Raw genomic sequence first — 23,442 nt, forward strand, 5'->3', positions numbered from 1 at the left:
CGCAATGCTGGTCTGTCTGACTCTGAGGGCCAGAGAACTCCACTGAAAGTCAGAATTCGCACCACTTCTCCTGACTGACTCCTATGTGAACGCAGTGAAAGACGGGTCAGGGGAGGGACCAGTGATTTCAGCATCACAAGCTGACTTTATAAGTTGTTAGTTGCAAGGTGCATGGCGGTCCTGGAAGGAGCTAAGCTCCAACATCTGGCTTTGTCCGGGCCCCCAAAAATGTCCGGGCTCTGAAGCGTGGCCTGCATCATCTTGACACAAAGCGCTCAAAGTTAGCTGTACAACCAGGGTCACATAATTGACCAAGCTTTGCATGCTTAAAGGTGATACACCATGAAATTTCACTTTTCCTATTTTAAAACCTTTTTTTGGGGTCCCACTAGCACCTTCTATCCTCACTAAGTCCCATTTCTGACCGTTGTGTCTTTCTCTGGTTTTGAGAAGGCGAAGGTTAAAAGTATCCCACGGGTTCTCAAAACAGGCTGTCCAGATTTGCTGCCGATTGTGACGTCATCTGCCGATTGTGACGTCATCACAAACAAAAACAAAAAAAATAAAATAAAAAATCTTTCAAAAACATTTTTTTTTTCCAAAAGGATTTTGGGGGGGGGGGGGGGGGGGGGAGGGGGGATGTGGCGCAGTTCAGGCCAAAGGTGGTACTGCAGCTGAAAATGCTCTGAGAGCCATTCAAAAATGAGAGAGGCTCTCTATTTAGGAGTGGTAATTTAGCCTCAAACCTTGTGAAAAACGTTTTTGGGACATAAACAATATGACATAACTACTTTTTAAATGCATGGTGTATCACCTTTAATGAAATTAACTCATAAATAGGGGACCGTATAGGTTCTATGTTCCCCAGTTCCCCACTAACCACCTAAACCTAACCTTAACCTAACCTCAGTAAAACTAACACTGGCGAATGCTAACCTGGTGAAATGCTAACCTGCTGATGCTGGTGAATGCTAACCTGGTGAAATGCTAATTAACCTGTCAACGCTGGTGAATGTTAACCTGGTGAATTTTAACCTGTGGGGAACATAGAACCTGGGGAACATAGGGAGGACACCATAAAGAGCACAGCTCACTTCAGGATAGGTGTGAATGTGATTAAAGAATATTTAGGCTACTGCTTTTTGTTTTTAATTGTAGGCCTTGTAACCCTATGCTATATGCAGGGCCAGGGGGTATGTGCCTTTAAGTAGTTGGCGGGCTGCAGAGGTGTATTATGGGATGCGCTTGGTGCTGTTGTTTACTTGATGTTCAGGTAGAGAAGCGTGGATACGCATGCGGCATGATACAGAGAAGAAGTGATACTTTTTGTTTACTGATGACACTGAAGATAGAAACCTGGCTGTTCACGTGTTTTGTGGAATATATTTTTGTTTATTAACTCACCAGTTCTCCAGCACGGACTCCTTACTTCTTTTAGTATAGAATTAAGTTAAGGATATTAGCCTACTCTGAAACGAAGAGGACGGTGGTCCCCCGAGCAGCAGGTGGGAATAATTAGCCTAGCTATATGTCAAATCATTCAAAGATCTAAAATGTGTTGGCTCAGCAATACTGTTTGACCAATATAGCTGCTTCTGTGATTAACTGTGATAATATTAATATGCTATCCACAGCAAAAAAAACGGAAAACTCCCATTTCTAATTTAAAATACACAGTTTTAGGCCTCATGTGCAAAAGACACGGACAACTCTCTGAACATGCTGCACTACACACAAGTGACTGCGGGTGGCGCTCCAGAGCAGCGAATATTTTTGCTCCTTCACGCTTTCTATTCTGGCACGACCCAACCCCCCCTGCCCCTCCCCTCTCCTCTTCTCGTACAGCGTGTGTGCGCCGTGTGTGTGTGTTGTACGTGCGCGTGCGTGTGTATACATGTGACTGTGTGTTGTGTGTGTATCTGTGTGTGTTGTGTGTGTGTGTGTGTGTGTGTGTGTGTGTCGGATAGAAAGTCAGCCTGGTTTCCAGCTGAGTGCTTGCCTCTCCTCTCCTCCCTCTCACAGTGTGTGTGTGTACGTGTGGTGTGTGTGTGTGTGCGCGTAGTGTTGTCATTATTATCCACTCTGCTCTCAGCTCAGAATGGCCAGATTCACTCAGACTGAAACAAGAAGGCAGCAGCAGCAGCATCCACATCAGCAGCAGCACCACGACCACACCACCACTCACTCCGACCTGGTTTTCACCACCGGACCGGGGGTGCAGCCCGTACCGACCCTCACCCACCACCACCACCACCACCACCTCCACCAGCTCCTCCACCACCACCCACCACCTCCACCACAGCAGCAGCAGCAGCCACTACTCCTGATCCCCCACCACCATCAGCACCACCACCTCCTCCAACAACAGTACCCTCAGATCACACAGCTCCCGAAACCCATGAACGGGTCAGAATCCATTTCCATTCATCCGGAGAGCGGCAACAACATGAAAGACCAGGATGCCATCAAGCTGTTTATCGGGCAGATACCGCGGAACTTGGAGGAGAAGGACCTGAAGCCCCTGTTCGAGCAGTTTGGGAAGATCCACGAACTGACAGTGCTCAAGGACCGATACACCGGCATGCACAAAGGTAACGTGTGCGTGTGTGTGTGTCCCACTCCCCCCTCCTCCTCTATTGGCACCGCTGCGAGGCCTATTTGCCTAATAATAATCGCCTATAATGAGTTTACATAGGGTTGGGATTCGGAACCGGAGAGATCGAACCGGGTCCAACATTGATCGGAACCGTTTCATATCGGTTAACCGGTGGTTCTCCAAACGTTTTTAATTGCGCCTCCACACCATAACTCTGAGAGTGTGCAAATGGCACCAAATGGACCCTCGCGGGTCCATTTGGTGCCATTTGTACACTCACGGAGTTGTGTGTTTATTTCCCCCCTCAAAGCCCTGGCTGGCTGTGTTTGCCACGCTTTCTTTAATTCATGCTGTAATTGCGTAGCATATCCTTATATAACATTGTCAGACGTGGAGTCTTTTTTTTAAAGAGATTCAGAATTGTGCGTGCATTGTTTTCGAGTCCTATCCAGCTAGGCTATAATAACGTGCGTAGTGGTCCATAACGCGTTTGTTTTTGAAAGGCAAAATGCAAGTTTCCTTGCATTTCACGAGGTGAGAGCGTAGTATTTCTATAAAAAGAATAATAGGCTAATATCGATAGAGCCTATACCTCCAGCGTGCGTCCATATTATTATATGAAATATCATATTTTAGAAATATCATACGGAATATTTGAGTTATTTTTGTTTACTAATTGTTTAACGGCGGGGCAATATGCGTCCGAATCGCGTTCACCGTTGTCGATATTGTTGGATTGAATCGGTGTTTTCTTTGCGCGCCTCTCAGAAGTGGGGCAGATCAGAGGCGCTCAGAAAGGATGCATTTTTAAAGCTCCATCCATCCCATCTTTTTGCGGAGGGGGGGCGGGCATCATTTATTCATCCTCATGCTTTCTTTAACCATCAAGTGTGGACGGAAAGGGCTGCTCGCAAACCAGTAGACAAGCAAATCAATGCCCATAGCCTACCACAGCGTCTCAACATAGGGACGCGAAAACTGTCACAAGATGACGGACGCGGACGTCGTCGCCACGACGCCAGCACAGTGATGCTGCGCCGCTAAAATGGAAGGCTCGTGGGAGAGACGGATACAATACACATCTCACTAGGCTAATACAGTGCTTCTCAAACTTTTTCGTATCAAGGACCCCCAAATTGATGATTATTATTAGCCTGCGGACCCCCATTTGAAAAGGTATGCCAGGGACCCCCCCATAAGAGAAGATCATGGCTCTAGCAGTGATTCCCATCCATTTTAAGTTGAAGGACCCCCAGTTTGACATACGGACCCCCCATTTAATGGCATTTCTATCTCTGAAAATCAGTGTTAATTTAGCTGAGAGTGTACAAATGGAACCAAATGGACCCATTTGGTTCCATTTGTAGCCTACACTCTCTGAGTTACAGACCAATAAGGGTCCATTTGTTTCCTATCCATGATTTAGCTGGGGACCCCCTGGAACTCTCTCAAGGACCCCTGGGGGTCCCCGGACCCCACTTTGAGAACCATTGCCATAAGTTGCTATTTCAGAATATCCTGTGTAGCCTCCTATTCTGCATCCCAGGTGATGACGTAACATCGCTTTACAATTCAAGGCCCCCCCCCCATAATAACAGTCAGTCAGATCATCATCATCGCCATAAAATCAAATCATGACAATACAATAGCGCCACACTATTAGATCAACATTGAGCTGCTTATATTATTCAAACACCTTTTCCTACCCATATCTCTTAGCCATGTAGTGTCTCACAACATTTGATCAGCTTGTGTCTGCAAACCCACATCACATGCTGGGGGGCATATAGCCCACTCCAGGGGTTCCCAAACTTCTTTGTCTCAGGGCACCCCATGAATATTTTTTAAATCCGAGGCACCCCTACATTATACTTTTTACTCCCAGCACCTTATATTTATAGCATATCGTCGTTGTCAGGTGGAAACCTTGTATGTCCAAAACCGTTCGTTTTGTATTTATCATCTATAAAATGTACTAAAACTAGTTTTGTAGTTTTGTGCGACCGTCTTGTATGATGAAGCAGGGCTTTGCTTTACCAAGGAAAACGTTGAGATAATAGCCATTTTGGTTAAAAGTGACTGAAAATAACTTTGTACTTCAAGTTTAAAATTATACTAAATATATTTTCAAAAATGTCCAAATAAATTCCAAATATTATCAAATGATCTCGCGGCACCATGGACGGATTAACCCCCACGAGGGCCCCTGGCCTATAATTTTTTAGGGGCCCCCCAGCCCCCACCATAACCCCCCCTCCCTACCAACACGCACTACCCAGCTCGGATTTTAAGCCTTGATGATCATCTGTGGGCCAAGAAAGCACCTGTATACAACAGAGGAGGGGCCCACACATTTGATTTTGAATTAACATATACATTTAATTTTAGTAAGTTGTCAATGACCACGCGGCCCAGTTCCCCCAAGGGCTCCTGAAAGCCAAGGGCCCCTGGCAACGGCCCTACCGGCCCAATGGTTAATACAGCCCTGCGCGGCACCCCTGAACTGCCGTCGCGGCACCCCAGGGTGCCCCGTCACCCACTTTGAAAACCCCTGGCCTACTCAAGTTGGATAGCCCAAAGACCACGACCCCATGATAATCCTACAGCTACATTTTAAAGCCATGGTAAGACGCACCAAAGAGGCAACCGCTCAAAGGCTTTCACAATCGTGATGGAGACGAAAATCATCTGCCTCATTAGCATAATTTAACAGTAAATATAGACACAACATTAGATCACTATAATTGCTCGCAGTAGCCTAACATTACATAGATGGCATCATGGCAATGTGAGCACGATTCCTTGAACACATCCTTTAACACTTATGTGTCAAAAGGTAATAGTGTAATGTTATTCTTTTCAGTTATAAGATGCAAATAACAACATAGTCTTTCAGTCTTTAATGTAAAACCCATCCCTCCTCTTAAACATAGGGCTAGGCCGATCCCCAACGTTCGTTTATTTATTTATTCATCTTTACGTGTCACTCTCCTGGTGCGGGTGGAAGTCGATGTGCGTTTGGCAGCTACAGTATATAAGATAAGAGTTTTATTGGATTGACATTCACAGAGGAAACATGACAATCAGTGACAGTCATGTAAATGCCACTTGTGTGACATGTGATATTATCACAGTATCATGTCTTTGGCTGACACGTAGGCTCACTCTCCTACTAACGTAATCCCCTGTTACAGAGGTTGTCCACAACGCGTTATTATGAAGTGTGTTTCTGTTGTCGACAAGGGATCAAAAAATAGATTTTTAATTCATCCTTTTGTTGACCATTAGTATGCAAGGACGTCCCGTGATGGATGCACAGATTTATTAGCTCAAGCTCAATATTAATCATAAAAACTAATAACATATTGAGCCTTCAAGGGAGATGTTGACTAATTAAACTGGAGTAATCTATGTTGAGCTAAAAAGAAAAACCTTTCTGTATAATATGATTGATAACTCTGTGAGACTACCATTGAATCTAGAGTTTTTTTTATTGAAAGTAAATAGAAAAACATTCTTCAGCAGCAGCCTATTCATTTGAAATTACTGTGTGCGAGCGTGTGTGTGTGTGTGTGTGTGTCTGCATGCGTCAATGCCTTACAGTGTGTGTTGTAAAATATTATTGCTCTGCATTGCATAATCATTGCAGTAGTTACTGTTCGACCTATCACTGTGTGAGAACACCGAAATCCGAGCCTGAACATTGCATTGTGAAATCCTTAGTGTAATTTAACAACGATGGTGTACAAATGTAACCGAATGGATCTGTTTGGTCACGTTTGTACACTCTCTGAGTTACAAATGGATACATGAACACCGACGATTATACTGTGTGTAGCACTAGGAGGCTTTCTTTTTGGAGAGAGAGAGACTGTGACTTGGGATGGCTGTTTGTATGTTTTTATTCTACAGCTGAAATATTTCTGTGTGAATCAAATGGCTGACTCAGTTAGGACAGGAAATATGATATATAAAAGTATTTAGTATATTGATTTGTAAGCATGGATTGTGTTTCACATTCGTTACTTCTCTATATTATAATAATAATCCTCATCAAAATCATCAGACATTTTCCCACATTGCGATTGTTTACTCCTGAACTACAATTAACACGCGTCAGTGGCGTTATGTTGAGAAAACCTTTTAATGTGATGTTTCTTTTATCATCATGACCCATTTTAATGACCAGAATCAAGAATGACAAGAATCTTGTAGTTACTTTGAATTACATGAAGTAATAATGCCACGTCACTTCGAATAATCTAAGAGATTGGGTTATCTTTCCTGAACACAAATAGATGTGATTACCTATGATAAACATCCCAGGTTGTTACTCTTATCCTTCACAAGTGAATCTAATTTAGTCTTATTTGTACATTTCAAACTGGTTTAGAAAATCTTGTTCAGTTGAATGAATTATCTTAGAATATTAATCATCCCCAGACAAACAATTAACAAAGGTCAACATGGCTGTAGTTTTTTTAATTATTTTATTTGGTTATTTTTCTGTCAATTCCCTTATTAAGCTAAATGGATTATAAGCATGGCCCTACTGGATTCATAATTTGGAAGATGGAGACACAGTCAACCAGACACGCATGCGCACGTGCACGCACATACACGCACGCACGCACGCACGCACGCACACATAAGCCTTATGGGTAATTAGACCAACTACTGTTTTTCTGTCATTTGATTTCTGATTTTCATTTCACAGTATTCCAGCTATGTTTGTGTTTGTTTATTCTTTACTCTTTCCTTATACAACTGATCCCCCCCCCCCCCAACTGTAATCCATGAGGGAAAACATGGAATTAGTTTGTAAAGCGTGATAATAATGCGTGGCCATAATAACTTGACTCAAGAGGATTAGCAAATGTGCATTGTCTGAAGCAGCAGTCTCCTGGGTGATCAGCTGGTTGCCTCCCTAAACAGTGGCTGCCTCCGCCAATTAAAAATGCAGTCTAGTCTTCTTCTTCAAATGATTAATTCTGCCCACGCCGTCGATGGCCTGCCAATTATTGTCGCCCAATTGGTATTAATAGGTGGAGGATTTCCTGATGTTGAATTTATCACTGGCTGTGAAAACTTCTCCCTTTGCTTCTAATTAGCTTTCACTGACAGCACATGTGCAGAATTCACAGTGTGCACATACACATACATGTACGCGCAAGCATGCACGAGCACACGCATGTGCATGTGCTTGCACGTACACATACACATGACCGAGGCTTCGTTCTGTAAATGGTATTTTCTTCATTGTACAAAGGGCTGTTTGAAGGTTATTTTTATTCCGGGTTTCTGGAATTACTGGCTAGCTGACAGTCTCGCTTCAAGAAAATTGGACGTAAACATGAAAAGCAGGCAGCTGCCGTTTCGTTTCTCTGTGCAGTTCAGTGGCTAAAGATGGCTGAAGAAATGGTTTGTTTGTTTGCTCCTTAATATAACTGCATGGATTTCGTAGTGACAGATTGGAGGGGGGGAAAAAAAAACAATACAATTTCAAGAAAATGTCACAAAGCCACACAGGAAAATACTGACTGTTAATTTAACTCTGAGAGGAATCGAGGTGAACCTTATGGGTCCATTTACACGCCTTGAGTTAGAGAGGGAGAGAGAGGCGAGGACAGCGAAGGTGTGTGTAGCAGGAATGATTCAGCACAGTGGACGGACAGACGAGGCAATACAAACCCCACGCTGCTTCCATCTGCTGGCGGAGGCAGCCAGTATCAATATTAAGCTAGTGTCGGGGGATCACTGTGTTAATGCATTTATAAATGGACCAGAGATATTGCCATAGACCTCAGCCAAGCAGAAGCACATTAAATCATGGAATAATCTAATGAAATATTTATTCAAGTTTTTTATTTTTTTTTATTTTTCCCTAACGGATATGGGTCTATCTCTATCTGTCGGTGGGTCGTCCTTGCAAATGAAATGAGGGAGAAGGTGGAAAGACGGAGGGACAGATTGAAAAGTGAGAAGGGAAGTCTACATGCGGCGCACGTCACACCAATATGAGATAGTATTAATAGGGGACCAGAGAGTGTCCCTATAGAGGATTATGCTTGAATGGCCGTCGTGTTGACTGAACTAATCTGGGAATCTTTTGTTTGCCCCATCCTCTAGTTTCCCCTCTCTTTCACACGCACCTCTTTCATACACATCACAGATATGAGAGTGGGAGTGTGTCTCCGTGGCGAATGGGCTCATACGGAACGCATCTGAGACCACGAGAGTTGTAGGACAGCATCCCCCCTGAGGAAACAGATGGGAGCAAATTCACTTACAGACCATAAACAGAGTCGTATAGGAGAGTGTGGATAGCACGCACGCACGCAGGCACGCATGCGTGCGCATACACACACACACACACACACACACACACACACACACACACACACACACACACACACACACACACACACAGGCAGGCTCGTGTAGACACGCACACAAACAAACACGCAGCATTGCGTTGATAGATACCCACAACCATAGACTGACAGCAGTTTATTGAAGGATCCTTTTATTTAGCTTGGACGTCTCAGCAGGTGGTGCACAGTCTGGCTTGATTGGCTATCAATGAAATTAGGCCATTTGATGAAACCACAAGAACAGACGAAGCTCTCAATGTCAGCCGACAGAAAAGCACAGGCTCCTTTTTTCCCTCTTCCCCTTCTTACGCCTTGGCATCAAATCGTTCCTGTAAACTCACTATTACATTAATTGTCTGTCTCCGTGTAGTCTTGTCAAATGATTTGGAAGAATAGAGAATAATAATGTTGTCTTCTGTCTGGGGCTTGTGGTTGAAGGCCACCAGGCCAGACTAATGCAATATCAGCGTTTGCTTCACAGCCCTTTAAATGTCTGTAAATATTGTAATAAGCAACAGTGCTTTCCTCATAAAAGATGCAGCAGCTCAACTGGTTCTGACAGGCGCTATGGGCCTTGACTTCAGGATGAGGAGTGTTCTCTCCTCGCCTCCTCTCTCTTTGCCGAGGAAAGTGGCCATCCGTGCTGTCGACACAGTCTTCCTCCACTGGGGGCTAGTGTCCACACACCAAACGTTCACCTGGCTTTCAACCCGTCTATACTTTTCGCCCGCTCCCCCCCCCCCCCCTTTTTCATGCCTGAGAGAGAGCCTTTCAGATGGATTGATTTTCTGCACCAATGTAACATTCATTACCGCGTGTTACAGTACAGTGTGTTCTTGGTATGTTGGAAAGCTCTTATTCCATGACCTTTACGGAATATACTTGAACTCCAAGGTTGCCTAAAGGAGGAACAGAGATAGCGACGTGCGCGCGCGTGATAGAGAGATAGGAGGTTTGCAAGAAAACTATACGGTGTACTGTAGATCAGCTTTATGGTTGAGATACTTTCTTTGGCTGTCAAACTTACAGCTCCATGATGTACACTGAATGAATGTTCCCTGCATAGTGCATACAACTCAACAGAGGCTAGTTTCATTTCGGGGTTTGGTGAAGGTTAGATATACTATACTGCAATCATGGAACCCATTCGGTAAAGAAAAGGGGAGCAAATAAAAAAAGCTAGTCTTTTGGTTTTGCCTCTGCGGGCACCACCTCAGTTTTTTGTGCAGAAACAGGAACTTGGTTTGGCTCCTCCCCTTTCTTAGTCCTCTTCCTCCCGGATGCTTCTGTGTAGTGTTGGGACGATATGAAAATGTCACATCGTGATTGTTGTGACAAAAGAAATCGCGATTTACGATATTATCGCGATAATCAAAATCCATTATCTTGGGGGGGGGGACATTTGCCCAAAAATTGCAGATCTACAAGCTCACAACGCGCCGCGACGCGTTGTGAGCTTGTAGATCGGCTATTTTTTGGCAAAGACATTTGAGAGTGAAAAAAGACTGTATCAAGTACGTATATTACCTAAGTACCTTTTACCGATTATAGATGGTTTAAGTGGTACCGGATATGCAGCTCGGCAAATAAAAGGTGAATTGATCCCAGTGCATGACGGAGGACGATATCACGATAAATTAAATCTCCACGATACGATTATCGTGAGTGTTTTTGATCACGATAAACGATATTATCGCCTATCGTCCCATCCCTACTCCTGTGTTTACTCCTACATTACGTGTTTAGGGCAGTGGTGCTGACGGGTTCTGCTAAAGGCAGAATCTGTCTTGACAGATTAGATGTACCCGTGCCGTGACTGTGGGTTGCCTGTCAAAGGTTTTGCTGGTTTAATGCCATTTTGAATGGTTATTATTACATTCACAATTCATCACGGAGCTCAATCCATACTGTATCACGAAATGGCAGGATGAAAAAAAGATAGCGCTTAATGCTTTTTCAGATGCACTTTGCCTAATTGTACATATGGGTATTATTTAATGTGGCTGAATTTACTCCAGTATGTGGGGCATGTCATGGACCAAAAATAATTGTACATAAGTTGATTACCATTTTTTTTGTGGCACACACTACAAACTCCCTTGATGTTAGAATTACTTTCTCAAGAGCAAAGTAAGTAGCTTTGAATTGATTTTTTTAGTTGGCTTTATTTTGTGCCTATCATTACTGCACTGCCAGATTGAAGACAAAAAATATATACTGTATATATTTAAAAATGCACTCCCCCCCATCTTCAAAATAGAAATAATTTAGGTCACCGAAGAACAGCTCCTGGCTTAGTGACAGAATTTTGGTTTGAAATATTCTTTGTAAGTTGCAGGTCACATTTCTTCTGGAAAGGTACGGTCTGTGGAGACACACCACCTTCTCATTGTTGCACAAAGGTCACGGCTATTCCCTTGGTCTAAATAGAGGGATAGAAGCCTATCTATTTTGTATGGTGGGCTTAGCAGAGTGCCATTGCCTACAAAGCAGAATGTACCATTTTAAAAGAGGGAGAAGGAGAAAAGAGGAGAGAGGAAATATATAAAGGCAGGGAAGGGAGAGATACAGAGAGTGGGAGAAGGAGGAGGAGGGGAAGAGAAGGGGGGGGGGGGGGGGCTGTGAGTTTCTATGAGCACTACCCCGTGCTCTTTAATGTTGTGTTTGAGCCTGGCTGGGCACAGATTCATTTTAGAGGGGAAAATGAAATAACGAGAGAGAGAGAGGAGATTTTAATGTAATGTTTTTTTGATAATCCCTCTCCATTTTGAAACGGTTCAGGGGGAACTCATGCGATAAAGCCTTGTACAAGCCCCCGGAAAATAATACGTTATTTGTCTTGCCTTGTGTAGTGCTGCTGTAGTCTTTGAGGCACTCGCCATGTTTTTGACCCCTGGAAAATACATGAAAAAATCACTGCTTAGTCGAGCCGTCACAGTCTCTCTGAATACCAAATGGCCCTTGATGCAGGTGTGTGAGCTGTGTGTACATGCAGTGCAGATCGGTGGATGTGTAAAGTAGGGCTGTCGCAATTATTACATAATCGTCTAATCGTGATTATTTGACATTATCGCAATTATCTTGTCATAATCGTCATGATCGTGAATGTTGAAAAATGTCAGAAATAGTGGAAATAGCAGATCTACAAGCTCACAACGCGTCGCATCGCGACGCGTTGTGAGCTTGTAGATCGGCTATTTCCACTATCAATGTTATGTTTTAAGTAGTAAGTTGTCAAATATGTCAGTAATCGTTAATCGCTAATTATTTGAGTGACAATTAATCGTCATGTAAAATGTCATATCGTGACAGCCCTAGTGTAAAGTAACTAAGTACGTTTACTCAAGTACTGTACTACTAATTTTGAGGTATTTGTATACTTATGAGTGTTTCCAATACTTTTACTTCTACTCCACAACGTCTCAGATCCAAATATTGTACTTTTACTCCGCTACATTTATTTGAAAACTTTAGTTACTGGTTACTTTGCAGGTATACATTATTAATATTATAAAACATACACAGACCACTTTAGCCCTATTCTTATACCTTGGCTGTTTGAAAATAGCCGATCTACAAGCTCACAACTTGTGAGTTTGTAGATCTGCTATTTTCAAAAAAGAAAAGACGTTTTTACTTTTGGTGCTTTAAGTACTGTACATTTTGATGCCAACGATTTAACCCTTTTACTCACGTACATTTCTAATTCCGGACTTTTACTTGTAACAGAGTACCTCTACATTACAGTATTGATACTTTTACTTAAAGTTATACCATGTAACTTGTTTTATAAAACAAATCTTAAAATTGTCCTAACTGTTAAATCGCTAAAGTTTTAGAACACCCACTCCGTTATTTTCAGCTTCTGAAGCCTTCTCTTTATATGTTTTCTATGAGCCGTGAGGGGGGTAGAATTTCGCGGCAAAATGACGTAATCTGCATCATCTGTATACGTTGTGTATACGTTGGCCAATCACATCGCAGATCATACACACATGATACACTACCGGCCAATTATAGTGTATCTTTTCAGGAAATAGCTTGCTTCAACAGCTTTGTTTACGCTGGTCTAGAAGTCTAGCATGTAACTCCCCAACCGCTGCTCGTAGAGGGACATGAAAGACCACTATGGATTTGTCTCGGCGAGGCGGACGCGGTGGTCTGAAAGCCCGGTCCGCGGCGAAAAACGGCCGAAAAAAGCAGACGCGACCGCGGTTTGCTATACTGCTACAGACCACTAGTTGAGCAACTTACACAGTATAGCTTTAAGTAAAATATGTGAGTACCTTTTTCCACCACCGGAGAGGGAGAGAAAAGAGAGAGAGAGAGAGCCCCTCAAGAACAAATGAGAGTGCGAGCGAGTTTGCCGTGCTGTCACTTTAGAACAATGTGACAGAGAGGGATTGGAGTGCACTTGGCACACGTACGTACGCAGCGGGTCCACGAGGCAAATGACAGACCGACACACTGTCGGGCTGCATGGGAACAAATGGAAGGATGGATGGACGGAAGGGACGGACGGGACGGACGGGACGGACAGACGGAGGGACGGATAAGCGGAGGGGAAAAGATTAACCCATTTAGAACGGGTATTTTGTGTTTCATTATTTTATGCTTTGACTATTGAAAAATAGCAGATATACAAGCTCACAGCGCGGCACCGAGTGCCGCGCTGCGAGCTTGTAGATCTGCTATTTTTTGAAAAATCGTGAAAATGAGAATTTTTACCCGATTCTATAAGTGTCTATAAGTGTCTATAAGTGTCTTGAAAACCCTATGTTTCTATGTCAGCAATCTGGCCAGCCATCGTCAAAGAAAAGGTCCTTTTCACTTAACTGGAGCTCAGTTAGTCTGTTCTTGAGAGACTACCATGTCAGTGGTGCTCAAACCTTTTCATGTGAAGGACCCCCAAAATGATATTTATTTGGCCACGGACCCCCATTTCAAAATATCTATTTCCAGGGACCACCCAGAAGCAAAATTTGAGTTACAAACGTTCGCTTTGAAAATACATATATTCAAAGATTTGCACACATCTTCACGACTTTTTCAAAAATAGCAGATCTACGAGCTTGTATATCTGCTATTTTTCACTGGTTAAAGCATTCAATAATTCTAGGTCTAAATGGGTTTAAGTGTTTGTCAGAGATGCAGAAACAAATGGTTTCTTTTATCCCAGGGCACTCTGGGAGAGCAGAGTGGCGGCAGAGCGGGAGCTCAGGACATTGCAGGAATCCACTGACAGGTTGAGAGCTGCTTGGGCACCAGCAGGCGCGAGGAGAGGCCAGGAAAACAAAGGGATTGGAAGTGGAAGGGTGGCGCGGGGTAGCGGAGGGCAAGTTTGGCAGATGTATAACATAATCACCCCCGAGCTGAAGCCGCTGATACAAGAAAATCCCTCTAGTAATACTCTCACTTCAGGACAAATACGACTAATACAACTACTAAGACCAGTGCTGCTGTAAAGCTGCTGCTACACTTACGTACCACCGCTAGGCTGTCATACATTGCTTTTTGTTGTTGTTGCTATCAACGCTTATTATTATAACAAATGTAATCTGGTGTTAATAGCAGCTATTATGATTTGTTGTCGGCTATATAGGGTCTGTAACGACGATAATAATCGATAACATCATGGTTAAAATACCCCCCGTGTCCTAAATAATGAATATGAATATTTAACAGTCTTTGGTCAGATGAAAAGAGACACATAGTGGGATGGAAAAACGTCTATGAATACTCAGGTCCGTAAGGGATGTGTGGAGATGTACGCTGCTCAGCACGGTTATAAATAGCAGTTCTGTGGTATTTCCGAAAATAGGTTAAGCTGCCATCGCTGTGCTAGCTGGCATGACATCACTGATTGCCTGCCAGCCTTCCCCCAAAGACTGATCCCATGCTGTGCAGAGAAGGCAGAGAAGGAGGGAGGGGGGGGGGGCATGATTGGCAGAGCAGGATGAGCATCTGTAGGCGAACGTAGAGTCCTCTCCGCCTGACCTCCTGCTTTCTTCCCCTTTCAACTCCATCCCTTCTTCATCCACTCAGCCACCCATCATGTCCACTATGAGGAGTGGCACTTAATGTCGCCCATAGTAGCACTGACAACTGCACTAAAAGGCCCCCGTACTCTGTGATGAGAGGCAGACTCTTCTGCCGAAAACTGTCCAGGGGCTTTTATGCTGAAGATGCATCACACTGCATATTTTGGGACACAACATAATTGCATGTTGTGGATTGGAGAGGGATGAAATATGTGTGGGGTGTGTGTGTGTGCATCTTTCTTGGCGATTAAATGTGATGACTGACGTTGTTTTTTAGTTTATGGACGTCACAGTGAAATCCAACATGGCACCCTTCCCTTCTATTGGCTCAATGATACATCTGGCCTAATAAAAAACGGCTCTTAATTAGTGGCTGATGGATTCTCATATCTATATATGGCTGCTTTTTCCATCTTTCTCTCTTCACTTCTGCGTCAATGTTTACCTTTACTCACATCTTTTTTCCCCATCTCTTTCTCAATTCAAATTAGGGGTGGGCGATATGGAAAAATAAAATTTCACGATATCTTCCCAAGCTGTATCACGATACACGATCGTATCATGATTCTTTTTCATGTTGGTTTTATGGCTATCTTTTCAAGTTACTTAACAATACAACAACCACCTACAAGGTAACAAAAACTAAAAGAAAAATCGGTCCTCAAAGTGGGGTCCAGGGACTCTCTGGGTTCCTTTTGGGAGGTCTAAAATTTACCCTTACAAGTATGTACCCTTACGGGTCCATTTGGTTTCATTTGTATACTGTCAGAGCTAATGGGAGACCTTGACATTTTAAGGTTTGAGAACTACTGATTTAGACCAAAATGCAGGTTTAAATGGATTCTGCAATGAATCTCTGTATTAACAATTCAACAGGATTTTCAATAAGGCTCCCTCATTGCATCACAATATATATGATATCTCTGAAAAGGCATAATCATGGAGACCTTGTATCGTCTCCACGATATTTATCACCATATCGCCCACCCCCTAATTCAAATCCCCTTCTCCCCCCATCTGTGTTTTTCCTTCTTGCTCTCACCCACTCTCTCCATCTCACAGTGCTGGTTGCCAGGCTTCAACAGAACACCACATTTCGAGCGTCGTTACTAGGGAAATGTTCAACAATGCAACTAACAATGTGGCACATGCTCGTTAATCGGACCACCTGTGGTAATTATCATCCCCTTCCGGACCAGTTGTGAAAGGTCTATAGGTTCAGAATGTCTGGCTCCGTTGTGTTGCATAGGACCGAAGACAGACTCTATCAGCACTCATTAGAAGTCTATTTGGAAGAATTTGCGAGAAACATGCAATTAGAGTTTCGTCTCGGCGTGGCCCAAGAAATAAAGAGCAACGTGACGGAGTGCAGTGTATGCGTGACGGGGGGAGATGACATTCTTTTCTTCTCTATGTATGCTTAATACTCATCCTTCTGTTAATCACCTCACCCTGGCAGGCTCCGAGCTCTTTGAAGCCCTATCTTGAAAGGCATCTTTCCAATTTGTAAAATCAAAGTGGCTGAAAAAAACGATCTCTCGGTAGCCTTGCCAGTCAGTTTACAGCTGCCAATCTTCTACAAAATGCGGCTCAGCCACAATCAATTGATCTGCCCCTCAAAGGGTTCAAACGCCTTTCACCTATTGAAAGTGGACAAGATGGCTGCAAATATCCCATGGAATCTGACAATTTGGAGCACATAAAATGTAAACTATGCTCTCTATTTGGAAATGATCGCTTTGCAACTACTGCAGGTGTCCACTGTCCAGTCATTATTGACATATGCCAAGTATAATGTCGTTGTCGGGTGAAAACCTTGTTTGTCCAAAACCGTTCGGTTTGCATTTATCATTTAAAAAAATTATTTAAACTAGTGAAAACAGCCGATCTACAAGCACACAACGCCTCACACCGCGAGGCGTTGTGTGCTTGTAGATCTGCTGTTTTCACTACTTTTGTGCGACAGCCTTGTATGATGAAGCAGGGCTTTACTTTGCGAAAGAACGTACACATTTGAAACTTTGGAGATACGAGGTTTCCACCCTCACAACGACGATAAGCGAGGTGATGCTTTGCCTTTTATCATGTCACGTTGGTTATCTGACCTTGACCGGGGCACTTTTAGAAAACTTGCTATTGATTTCTATGTAAATCCCCCTGGCCAGCCCAGCACACCCTCGTTGGGGGAGGAGGAATGGGGGTGGTTGGAGAGAAAAGAGTCTTGGCAGGTACACTCCTCCCGTCGCCCTCCCAGAAGCAGCCTAGCAGGAGGCAGCAAGTGAGAACCTACACATTATTTACAGCGCTGTGAAACCCCATCCATTAACAGTGTCAATTAGCTCGCTCATCTGGGATGCGGGCCACTACATTTATTTATAGAGCTGGCTCCGGGTTTAACCCGTTCAGAACGGGTACACATATTGTGTATCATTATTTTATGCTTTAACTAATGAAAAATAGCAGATATACAAGCTCACAGCGAGCTTGTAGATCTGCTATTTTTGAAAAATCGTGAAAATTAGAATTTTGACCCGATTCTATAAGTGTCTTTTGAATCTTTTCTAAGGTTTTTTGAAAAACCTATGTTTCTATGTCAGCAATCTGGCTAGCCATCGTCAAAGAAAAGGTCCTCTTCATTTAAATGGAGCTCAGTTAGTCTGTTCTTGAGCGACTACTATGTCAGTGGTTCTCAAACCTTTTCATGTGAAGGACCCCCAAACTGATATGTATTTGGCCACGGACCCCCATCTCAAAATATTTCGTTCCAGGGACCCCCCAGAAGCAAAATTTGAGTTACAAACGTTCGCTTTGAAAATACATACATTCAACGATTTGCACACATTTTCACGACTTTTTCAAAAAAAAAATAGCAGATCTACAAGCTTGCAAGCGCGGCACTCGGTGCCGCGCTGTGAGCTTGTATATCTGCTATTTTTCACTGGTTAAAGCATTCAATAGGCCTAAATGGGTTAATGACAGAGCAGGGATGGAGCACCCAGACAGTCTGCATAAGCCAGGTGTGAGTGAGGTGTGAGTGCCAGAACCTGTGAACATAAAGTACATTTTGAATACATTTCTTCTGTAGTTGGTATTATATGAATTAGAACTGAGAATTAAAGTTTTTATAGGCAGTTTATGTAACGGTTAGTCAGTGATGTTGCTAGGTTTTCAATGTAATGGGTCCCGGCGGGGACCCACAGGTGGTCATTCAAATGCGTCCCAGAATTATTGTATGGGTCCCGCGACTACACACGCATGTATCAATGGTGAAAACATCAGAAAGTACTTTAATTTAAACAAATAGTGGGGAATAGCTACTTGTATGTAGTTAATAAAGGACAGAGGCATGGATTTACAAGACAATCTCAATCATCTCATCGTGCCAGAACGCACAGCTGTGGAGACTCCACCACATGCAGCTCAGCTGGTGCAGTGAAATGACTGATAGTAGGAAGGATAGAGTTGTGTGCGTCCTGTGGATGCAGTGATGCTTAGTTTAATGAGTCCTTTATTAAAAATATGCGTCAGGGACGCAGGATGCAGGGCTAGTAGCATCACTGGTTAGTTTAGAGTACAAGTGTAGAAACTTTTTTCTACAGCATAAGAAGTTCTTATTGATGATATTTTGTAGTTAAAACCAAACTAGTTACGACATTGGACAAGAAGCATATACCTGTATATAGCCCCCTTGATATATCTGGTTTTGGCCTGAAGCAGATCATTGCCAAAAGTTTCTGACTAAAATTGAGAAATGGACAGTGTATCTATTGTAATGCGTCAACCAAGTGGGCATGACGTTTATGAACAAACCTGCTGTCACAAAAACGCTATTCAAACATACGTTTGAATAGCCTCCCATCCACCAAGCCTAAGAGAAGAGAGACGACGTCCACTGGGAAGTTGACCCAGAGGTGTGCCATCTGGTGCTTTACCCAAACAGAGGAATGCTCTGCAGCCAAGGCCTGAACAATGCATATCATTGCAATATAATGAAAGTGTGGGAGGTGTATCGACTGATGCAATGACAGACAAGAGATTACGCAGATGCTTGCAGCAAAGAAGGCTGTTTCATTTACCCTGAAGAGATGTGCCATTGTTCCATGAGGACCCGCTGGAGTTCAGATCCTTTATCTCTGAAATACCTGGAACGCGCCCGAGTCGCGTTAGATTTGAACCACTTTAACCATTATTTTATGCTTTAACTATTGAAAAATAGCAGATATACAAGCTCACAGCGCGGCACCGAGTGCCGCGCTGCGAGCTTGTAGATCTGCTATTTTTGAAAAATCATGAAAATGTGTGCAAGTCTTTGAATATCTTTGACCCGATCTTTGACCCGACTTCTAAATCCTTCCTCTAAATCATGCTGTTCTCAAACTTTTTTATGTCAAGGACCCCCAAAATTACATTTATTCGGCCGCAGACCCCCATCTCAAAATATGTTGTTCCAGGGACCCCCCCAGAAGCAGAGATTTGAGTTACAAAAGTCTGCTTTGAAAAATATATATTGAAAAATTTGCACACATTTTCTCGATTTTTCAAAAATAGCAGATCTACAAGCTCGCAGCGCGGCACTCGGTGCCGCACTGTGAGCTTGTATATCTGCTATTTTTCACTGGTTAAAGCATTCAATAATTGAAGGCCTAAATGGGTTATGAGAGCTAGTACAGCAGTGCTGACAACTAAGTTATACTTTTTGGAGCAGTGTACCAGAGATGAACCATGGGACCTTGTGAAGAACTGCCAACATTATGCCTGCAGATCATGGATATGTGTCGAGGCTGTGAGGCTGCTTCAGAAGCAGCAGAAGATTGCTATAGCCTTTATGGCAAGGGTCTTCAAAACAGGGGGTCCGGGACCCCTAGGGGGTCCTCAGAGTTACTACAGGGGGTCCTCCAAATCTTTGATCGATAGAACGTTTTTTTTTTTTTCTCCTTTTTTATATTAACCACTTGCACCCTACCGTCCATATTCGGAGAACTTTAGCCAAAAATAGCAGATCTACAAGCCGTAGATCGGCTATTTTCGACAAAGAACTTTGGTGTAGAGGGGAAAAAGAGCAGACACAGTACGTAGTGAAAGGTCAAGTTTATTAAGTATTGACAGTTCAAGTGGTTAAATATCTGAAAACACAAATTGACATTAATCCAAAATACACCGATGATTGTGCTGTCAAACAATGAAACTATATGGAATCTATATGGAGAAGATTGTGGGGGTCCCTGTTTCATCTCGTGTCAGCTAAGGGGTCCTTGGCCTGAAAATGTTGAAGACACCTGCCTCATTGTTCCTGGTGGGGCTGTTGCGACGCCATGGAAGATGTTGATTATGTGAAAGAGATGGACAATCCCACCAACGTGTGGGTCATTGTTGCTAAGTTCCATGTGAGTGAGTGATGGAGAGCTCATGCGTATACAACCTTCAGAAGCGGAATCAAGGAGGATTAAGACGTGGCCGTGGTCCTACCTGCCTATATATGGTCATATTTATGGTTATGTCTGTGGCTTTGGTGCGTCCGCCTGCCCGCCCTCCCATTGGGGACTGCCCATAAGTCCTACATCTCATTAGTCCTACATCTCATTAGTCCGAATTTAGTTAGGGTTAGGTTTAGGCATAGTTTTACTGAGGTTTGGGAAATTTCGGACCAATGCCATGGCACCCTGCCATTAGCCAGGAAAAATAAATACATAAAATAGAGGCTCTTTGGATGCCAAACATTTTTAGATTTATTTATTGTGGAAGAAAAGTGACTACAGTACATGAAAAAAATGCTGATGATGGTTTGGAAGACCAAAAGATCACTTTTTTCCCACATAGTCACTTTTCTTCTCAATGTAGGCGAAATAGATCATCTATTTTTGCATCCATATAGCCTCAGTTTTTTGTGTTCAGTATACTGACTTTTTCCTGATGACGTTTGCTTTAATTGCTATGTCTTCTTCGTTCTTCTTTTGTGTATCATCGTCCTTGATGATTGGTTGGCATCGCTGTTGTCGCGTGGAAACCTTGTACTGTATTTCCAAAACCGTTTTTATTCATCGTTAAAAAATATATAGTGAAAATAGCCGATCTACAAGCACACAACGCCGCGTTGTGTGCTTGTAGATCGGCTATTTTCACTATTTTAAATGATGAAGCAGGGCTTTAATTTACAAAAAAATGCACATTTGGAACTTGGAGATACGTGGTTTCTACCGGACGGTGAAGATATATAGAGTATGATGCAGGACCTTGGCACCCTCTATAGTACTGTACCTGTTAAGGTTACAGTACCACAGGGGATGCCAAACTCTTGCATCTTAAGTATTTCCCAGAGTCATATATTAAGAGAGTTTCCGGGCAGTGACCGTGTTGGGATGGGGTGGGGGTGGGGCAATTTGTCACTTTACTTACTGAAACTGTATCTATTTCCAGGCAGCTTTAAGAGTTTTGAAACTTTATCAGTTGACAAAGTTGCCTTTGTTTGTTTGGATGTCTTCATGTTACATTTTCCCAATACTCAGGTCTTGGCGCTTTCTACGGCACAATTGTAAGAGCACCACTTCTACCCTGTGAAAGAATTCTTTTTTTAACCCCCATAGCCATTGTGCGGCTGCGCGTTTGTGTCAAATTCTGTTTTGCTGCTTTGTTGCTCCTTTGCCTCCGCTATTGATCCGGAGACATAAACAGAGCCTTTTCAGAGAGAATTTATAGTGTTTGTCACACTCATTAGGTACAGTGCAGGGACAGGATCCTTGCACTTTGCTGGCAACTGGGCACAGGCACACACCATGAACACCATACTGTAAACACATACACACAGGCACACGCGCACGCACACACACACACACACACTCACACACACACACACTCACACACACACACACACACACACACACACTCGTGCAGTAGTGTCGTATGGATCTGTTTGAGTAGCTCTCTCGATGCCCGCGAAGTCTATATGAGCGAGCATCAACAAATCAATACGCCGAGGTCTTCTCCCGCTCAGGGGTCAAGTCAAGGAGGGTCCGGGGGGCCGCGCGTGATGTCTCTGACCGGTGATGGACACTCCGTCAGCCCTCAGGGCACCGCCACGTCCCGCCTCTCCCCCCCAGCCAGCCCTCTGCTCAAGGTGAGGGGAAAGCTAAAGGAGAAGGGTGTTGCAGGGTTGAGAGGAGGAGAGCCCGGTGGAGGGATGATGATGATGATGATGGCGGGATGGCGTGATTGATGAAGGGGGTGGGCAGAGGAGTGCGGCGGACCACGGGTTCTGGAGACGGAGCACGGAGGTTGGCGGGCTTTAACCCATCTAGGCCAGGGATTATTTAATGCTTTAGCTATTGAAAAATAGCAGATATACAAGCTCACAGCGCGGCACCGAGTGCCGCGCTGTGAGCTTGTAGATCTGCTATTTTTGAAAAGTTGTGAAAAATTTTATTGAATCTTTGAATATATGCATTTTTAAAGCGAACACTTTGTAACTCAATTTTAGCTTTTTTTTTTAGGGGGGGGGGGGGGGGGTGGTCCCTGGAACGAAATATTTTGAGATGGGGGTCCGTGGCCAAATACATATCATTTTGGGGGTCCTTCACATGAAAAAGTTTGAGCACCACTGACATAGAAACATAGTTTAAAAACAAGAAAAAAAACAAACAGAAGGATTTAGAAGAGACTTATAGAATCGGGTCAAAATATTCAAAGACTTGCTAAGATTTTCACTTGCTCAAAAAATATCAGATCTACAAGCTTGCAGCGGGGCTTAAGCTTGTATATCTGCAATTTTTCTGATAGCTAAAGCATAAAATAACGCGTGGCCCGGTCTAAATGAGTTAAGGTGGCTGCCTGACTTAATTAAGGTTTACAGGTTACGCTAGGCTTTCTGCCTATATTACAGCGCTCATTACAAGCCCATTAGGCCCGGGCAGAGGAAATATTGTTGTCAGAACAATGAGTGAGAGCACTTTGGAAAAGTCCCGTCCCCCTCCTCCCCCTCCCCATGCTCCATCTCTTCTTCTTGATTATACCTCGCCCTTCCTCCCTGTGTCTCTCACCCAGGGATGGGACGATATGAAAATGTCATATCACGATTATCGTGGCAAAAGAAATTACGATATTATCGCGATAATCAAAATCCATTATCCTGGGGCGTAACATTTGCCAAAAAATAGAGATCTACAAGCTCACCACGCGTTGTGTGCTTATAGAGCGGCTATTTTTTGGCAAAGACAATTGATAGAGAGTGAAAAAAGACTGTATCAAGTATGTATATTAAGTCCCTTTTACCAATTATAGAGGGTTTAAGTGGTACCAGATATGCAGCTCGGCATTAAAAAGGTAAATTGATCACAGTGCATGACGGAGGACGATATCACGATAAATTAAATCTCCACGATACGATTATCGTGAGTGTTTTTTTATCACGATAAACGATAATATCATGGATCGTCCCATC

The 23,442-nt window shown here is 43.4% G+C and overlaps 1 protein-coding gene across 1 annotated transcript in view; it reads left to right on the forward strand.

The window, feature by feature from the left end:
* Positions 1-2,371: 2,371 nt before the first annotated feature.
* Positions 2,372-23,442, forward strand: part of celf5a (cugbp, Elav-like family member 5a) — a gene marked incomplete at its 3' end in the record, with an annotated part of 549,786 nt that continues 528,715 nt past the window's right edge. Inside the window, exon 1 of the mRNA XM_080733698.1 lies at positions 2,372-2,591. Within this exon, the coding sequence (XP_080589824.1) occupies positions 2,399-2,591 (193 nt within the window). The 5' untranslated portion in view covers positions 2,372-2,398. The remainder of the gene's footprint in view (positions 2,592-23,442) is intronic.

The sequence above is a fragment of the Nannobrachium achirus genome (assembly GCF_963921795.1).
Source record: "Nannobrachium achirus genome assembly, chromosome: 1".
NCBI classification, from domain to species: Eukaryota; Metazoa; Chordata; class Actinopteri; order Myctophiformes; family Myctophidae; genus Nannobrachium; species Nannobrachium achirus.